At 49.0% G+C, this 6,336-nt stretch overlaps 1 protein-coding gene across 1 annotated transcript in view; it reads right to left on the bottom strand.

Moving 5' to 3' along the window:
- Positions 1-3,941: 3,941 nt before the first annotated feature.
- Positions 3,942-6,336, bottom strand: part of FOXF2 (forkhead box F2) — a 16,350-nt gene continuing 13,955 nt past the window's right edge. Inside the window, exon 6 of the mRNA XM_025202388.1 lies at positions 3,942-4,861. Coding sequence (XP_025058173.1) covers positions 4,695-4,861 — 167 coding nt within the window. The 3' untranslated portion in view covers positions 3,942-4,694. The remainder of the gene's footprint in view (positions 4,862-6,336) is intronic.

Below are 6,336 nucleotides of genomic sequence, written 5' to 3'. Positions count from 1 at the left end.
TTCTACTCCCTCCCTATGTGTCCCCTGCCCAATTTTCCTGCTCTGCCTTCTGCTTCCTTCCCTATTTGCTGCTGTGTTGCCTGTCCACTCCCTGATCTGCTGCATATCACACACACAGGCTACTTGTAGTACTCATGGAGTAGGCTGGCCACCCCTTCTCTACTTAATGTTCAACAGCAGCAGATTTAAACAACTTTCGGTGGCATGTTCAAGTCCCAGTTTGGCCAACCTTCCCTATCCAGCAAAAAGCTTCCCTTTTAAGCACATGCTTTACTCCCTTCACTTTAGTGAGACTTCTCATGCTCTCAAAATGATTAAAATGCAATTTAAAGCAGGATTTTGATGATTAGCAGTGTCGGGGCCTAACTGACACTGTTAGCTTTCTCTGAAAAACACTGATTTAAAGGTTACTTGATGTATATGTCACCAACATATTCATCAGAATTCAATGAAAACAAATTTATGGTAACTAAATAAAAACTGTCCACTTCCCTTCACCCTTAAAGCCAGCTAAAATTCTGAAACTAAAACTAAAATGCTGCACTGGCAACTAATAAGAAAATTAAATTGCTTTGTGAATTGGGCTAAAACAGTGAGATTTCAATCTGAGGGCAGTTTTATTGAACTAGTGTGTGATTGGATTTTGTTCAAATAAATACACTGGATGTTTCCAGGAACTTTTTGATCAGATTGCCATTACAGATCCAGCATCCCATGCAAGATAACTCAGAATTTCGCTATTTTTGCAAATATTAAACTGCTTTGTTAGAGCTCTCCTGGCTTTGGAGTGGTTGGGTTTGTAAATGTAAACACCCTAACAAGCCAAATCCCCAGACTGATGTATAAAGCTGTGATGAAATCAGAGAATGGCGAGGGAATCTATATGGGATTAGGGTGCAACACAAACTCTTTGGATCATTCCAGTGTTCGTGTTAAGGATTTAATTTCTGTGCTACAAAAACTTATTTTAATATGCTACAATTACAGAACGGTTTGTACTTAGTCCACATTTTAATTCAATTACTCCAAAGTTGCATCAAGTGTGAGCTATGCTGGACAATGTAATATGAATGAATGTATCTGCAGTTGTGTACATCAGTGGGTCTCAGCTTTTCCATTCAGTGCAAAGAAAAATAGTTTGGAGACAATGCAGTCATTTAGGAAGGGAGGATGGCTGCATCCCCAGGAGCCTGGCCATGGCTCCTAGATCGAGAGCTTATAATGATCATGTTATCACACCCAGGCAGTGGAGCAGAGGCAAAAGTCTGGAGGTTGTGATTTAGACTGAACTTCTGGTTAAAAGAAAGGAGCTAGTGTTCAGGCATCATAGTAAGGTGTGCAAATAGAATAAGGCAGAGAGAAGCATCTCAGTGAACACAAAAAATGCAAATGAAATGCAACCCCCCCCCAGAAAATACATTTTTGCCATTGAAAGTAATGATGTTTAATCATTATGATGCTTAAACTGAGGTCCCCTAAGGTACACACCAACTGATATCTTTGTCCTTTTAATTTCCCCTTCAAGGTGGCCTGCAATTTTTTTTTTAAGTGGAGTTATGCTGGGGTTTTTTCCTTTTTCTTTATGATGTATTCAGAAGCCCTGAAAAAGAGTTTTCCAACTAAACAGATACAATTATAATGATGTGAAGGGTTTGGTTTTTTAAACTTTAGAAATAGCTGGAGGCCAAACATAGTCTTCTCTGAGTTTTCCTGGAGGGTCTCAAAGGTCAATGTTATGAACATTACCGACCTTTAATTAAAAGTTTCAAGGTGCTAGACCTTTAACAGTAGCTTCTTCTCCCTAAACATCAAGTGGCCATTTAAGCTAAATAAGTATGAACAAAATCTTACACAATGCAAACCATTTTCAATGTTTGATATCCCTTTCCCCCCTCAGTGCTCAGCTGTTGACTTCCATATCTCTGTAGCTACGGGATTCATGTAGGATAAGCAAGCCCTGACTTCCTGAGTGTAGAGAATGAGAAGATAGAATACAAAGAATATTTCCTTTTACCCTTGTTTTGTGATCACTTTTAAATTTGGGGACTTTCTTGGGTAAGGATTAGGAATCCATTTCATTATCACCAGCTAGCATTTGCCGGCATTGAAAACCGAGCTGCTTCAGAAGGGGTCTCTTTGTGGGTGTCTTCAGTTTTGTAAAAAAAGAAATCTTAAAAGTTACCAGGCAGAAACTAGGGAAGCTCAACACCGCCATAACTCCTAACGTTGGATCCCTGGCTTTTGTTAGAGCTCTGTAATATGTGCCTGAGTCACCGTTTCCAGGGCTGTAATCGCATCCAGAGGCAGAAAGGAGGAAAAGAAATGCAATCTGCAAAACTGAAATACTGCAAAAGTGTGGAACAGACCAAGCTTGTAGCCTCTCTCAGTGGCTGTGCCGGGCCACAGGGGGGCACTCCAGCCTTACTCTAGCTGGCCTGTTAGGCCAATGCAGTTTTTTTGTCTTTGAGGTCCTGTCATTCTCTGTATAAACAAGTTACGTTCAAGTGTTTAGGATATAAATTACGACCATGCAGGCTTGCCTTGGAAAGAATGTAAACACAGCACTGTGGTCGGAGCAAACTCTGAAGCTGACTTTATAATTTATTGCAGGCCCCTGAGAAGCTCAGGGGGGGAGAGGGGGGAAGAAGGGGGCATGTTGGAGAATGGCTATGGAAAGGGAGATTGCACAAAGGAGGCAGAGAATCATAGAAAATTAGGGTTGGAAGGGATCTCCCGAAGGCATCTAGTCCAACCCCCTGCTCCAAGCAGGACCATCCCCAATATCTCACACCAGCCAAGGCTTTGTCTGCCTGGGTCTTAAAAAAAAAGAGAGAGAAGGAAGGGCAAAGTCTCCTGTTCCCTGGGTAAAGGGGCAAGAGTGATTGGGGTTGCAGCATGCTGGGTCAGGGCTCACTGACTGGGGGAGCAGGGCTCTCCTTTAGCAGGGACCGGGCCACCAAGTCTCAGACTGGGGTGAGGGGGAAACCCTGCCCAACACTATTCATGACCCCCCTTCCTCCTCCCCAGCACTGGTTGGGGGAGAGCTGAGGATGAAGGCTGCCAGGCTCCCCCCAGCAGTGCTGAGGATTCCCACGGGCCCTTTGCAAGGTCCCTTAAGCAGCCTAGTGGGAGAGGGGCACCAGGAGGCATGGAGGAGGGCCCCTATAGATGATCCCCGCAGTTCCCTGCCTCCAGCTGGCAGGGAGATGTGTACAGGGCAGCAGCTAGGCAACAAGCTGGGTTGATGAGCTGAGCTGCAGGACCATCTGCAGCCCTGGGATCATCTTGTCTATAACAAGGATAATAGACGTACATGGCCCAGGGCTTTCCACTCACTTGAGCTGGGGCAAGTGAAGGAAAAAGCCACGATAGCCAAACAGGATGCTCTTACAGGGCCTGTCTGCTCTCTTCCCCACCCCCACCCAGCCCAAGTAAGCGGTGAAGATGGGTGACCCTGCCTGCCAGCTCCTCAAGGGGCAGCAGGGTGGGGTCCATGTTCTTACTCAGCTGCAGGGAAATAGGGGGTCAGAAGGAGCAGGGTGGAAAAGGCAGCCCTAGCAGCCAGGGCCCGGCTCTTGGTACAACACAAAGCCCAGGGCACTGCAATCAGTTGCTTGGATGTGCTGTTATTGCCAAACACAGAAAACTCAAGGGTGCCTGTGTGTTTGCGTGGGTGCCTGTGTGGACGGTGGGGGAGAGGCTTGCAGTGGTCAGACCCATCCCAATATGGATCAGCTGCTTGGAAGAGATAGTATTAGGTTTAAAAGGACAAGTCCACGGACCGTGACAGTGACAGGTACAGCCTGTCCAGTGCATGTTGGTTTATATACATTTTATTGGAAAACAACAACAACAAAACCAAAAAATTTTGTACATCAAAATAGTTTGGCAAAACTGTAAAAGTTATACATAAGTGCAAATATATTCTCCTTTTAAAGCAATAGTGTGTGAGTATACACAAGTTTTGTTTAAAATATTATTTTAAAAAATACTGTGGTAGAAAACTTTGTAAAAAACATCGAAACACAACGTCGTGTTGCCGCAATATGGGAGGAGGGGCAGGGGACAACGGACTTTCTTAAAGTCTATACACGAAGTTTCTAAACACCATTGCTGTAATACTATCAATCGGTGTTGGAGTCCGCAAGAGTATTTTGCTTTTCCCCCGCTTCGGAAAAAAGAAGTTAATTTTAACACTACAGCAACAGAAAGGTGGTTTCCCGCAGGTGTTGGGATTGAGGAAGGCTTTTTTTTTTTCTGCCCACTCTCCTGAAACATTTTTTTAGTAGGAGAAATGGCCTTATGTCCCCTTTTTCCAAAGCTTATTTCGCCAGGGGAATGGAGATCGCAGAAATGCATTGGATGATTAACCTGCTCGGACTTCCCATCCAGAGACCCGTCCCCCGCCCTTCCCAAACACAGACACAAAAGAAAATCTTTCGGTGGGGCGGGGGCGGAGGGGGGAAGCTGTGAGCTGTTATATCATGTGGGTCTGTCCTTCAAGGAGTGGCCGGGCGGACACTGCCGACACTTCTGCCTCGGGGAATGACTCGTGCTAAGTGACTCGTGTTGTATTGAATGCTACCAGAGTGCACATTACATTGGACCTGCGTGAGCCCCGCTATACCTCCAACCTGTTACACAGCCCCCCGATCGTCTGTCTGTCCGCCTGCCTGGGCTCACTGCCGCTCCCTTCACATCACGCAGGGCTTGATGTCTTGACAGACGCTTTGGTGGTGATGGTGGTGATAATAGGACCCACTAGCGGATGGATGGAAAGAAGAAATGCCATTGAAATTGAGAACGAAATCTTTCCGGTCACACACTGGGGAAGAGTGATGCTGGTAGCGAGGCAATCCCACTGCAAGAGAGGAGAAGAACATAATACGGGTGAAGTCAGGCTGACAGCCCGGTTGGGCCAGTTGCCGCGCATCAGGAGGCCCCGCTCCTGGAGGGCTGATCTGGACACGAGTCTTTCAAGATCTCGTGTCTCGGGAGCAGGCCCCTCCCCGCAGTGAACAGCTGTCCGCGTGCGTGGGCACCAGGACGCGGGTTTACCCCTCCGCGGGTAGCCATCTCTGCAGCTCGGAGACCTGCCCCTGCCTGGCCATGGATGTGTGCACGGCTGTATCGGGGCGTGGATGCGCTGCAGCACCAAGACCGCTGGTATATTTTTCTGAGCCTGCTTCACCCCCTCCCAGGTCAATCGGGGACTCGCTCCCGGCTTTGCCTGCCAGACGGATGCCAGGGAGAAGGAGCCCCGCTGCCGGGCGCGCTTCGGTCTGTGTCCAGGAGGCGGGGGCCAGGCTCCCGTGTCACCTACCTCCGCTCAGGACAGAGGCCGCTCCGTGAGTGTGTGTGTATCACAGGCAGAAAGCAAAGTCCTCATTAACCCGCTCGCCCAAGATCACGTCTTGGCCTCCCTTGCCACATCCCGCGGCTCCCCGCGCTGGGTCGGTCTCCGGTGGCCTTTGGGCAGCTCCGCTCTGCAGCAGCGGGCCTGATCAGAGGGTTCTGATTCCGGGCATTGCTCTCACTGAAGCCGGGGGGACTGGCTTGGGGCAAAGCTGCAGGGTGGGACGTGGCCCCGGGACATCGGCTCCGATTGGGATGAAATGGGGAAGAGGCGGAGAGGGCATGAACTGCTTTTTTTTTTTTTGCATGGACTTTGGGACGCGGGCGGAAGGAGCTATATTGGAGGCGCTCTTCTCCCACGGTGGAGTAAGAAGCCCCCTGGCAGCCCCGGAGATGTCTCAGGGTAAGGCGGAGAAAGCTCCACCGAGCTCTGCGGCAGGGGGCGGGGGTGGGCTGCCCCCCCCCCGCCCCCCCCCCGCCGCAGAAAAACTATAAACCGGGCGCTTTCTTGTAATCCAGATCCAGGGTTTATCACAGCGTCCGAACCCCCCCTCAACCCGCTTCCCCCGAGCCTGCAGGGAGACCTCGCCTCTGGTTTCAATCTCGGCCAGTTCTTCTCTGGGCCGGTGTTAGCCCGAGGCTCCCAGCCTGCACTGTAAGGCGAAGGTGGATGAGCCGGTGATTGGAGATCGGTTTCTCCCCGGGTAAAAAAAAAAAAACCAACCAAACAAAACCCCCTTGCAGCCTACCCTGCTGTAAAAAATGGAGCTATCGGGATGCCCTCTCTGATGCTGACCTGTCATAGCTCCACTTACTTGGTTGAAAAGACTGATCCCAAATCATTCTTACCTCCCGGCCCCCCAAACACACACATACTTGCCCCGCAGACAGTTCTCCATAACGCCAGCGGGGTTGTGTTGCTCCGCACGTGCAAGGCATTGTTAAGCAACCAGGCAATTAGCTTTCGAGCTGCTTTCATTA

Source organism: Alligator sinensis, unplaced genomic scaffold, assembly GCF_000455745.1.
Source record: "Alligator sinensis unplaced genomic scaffold, ASM45574v1 scaffold579_1, whole genome shotgun sequence".
NCBI classification, from domain to species: Eukaryota; Metazoa; Chordata; order Crocodylia; family Alligatoridae; genus Alligator; species Alligator sinensis.
Note: the sequence above shows the minus strand (reverse complement) of the source record. Positions and strands in the feature narration are given on the sequence as shown.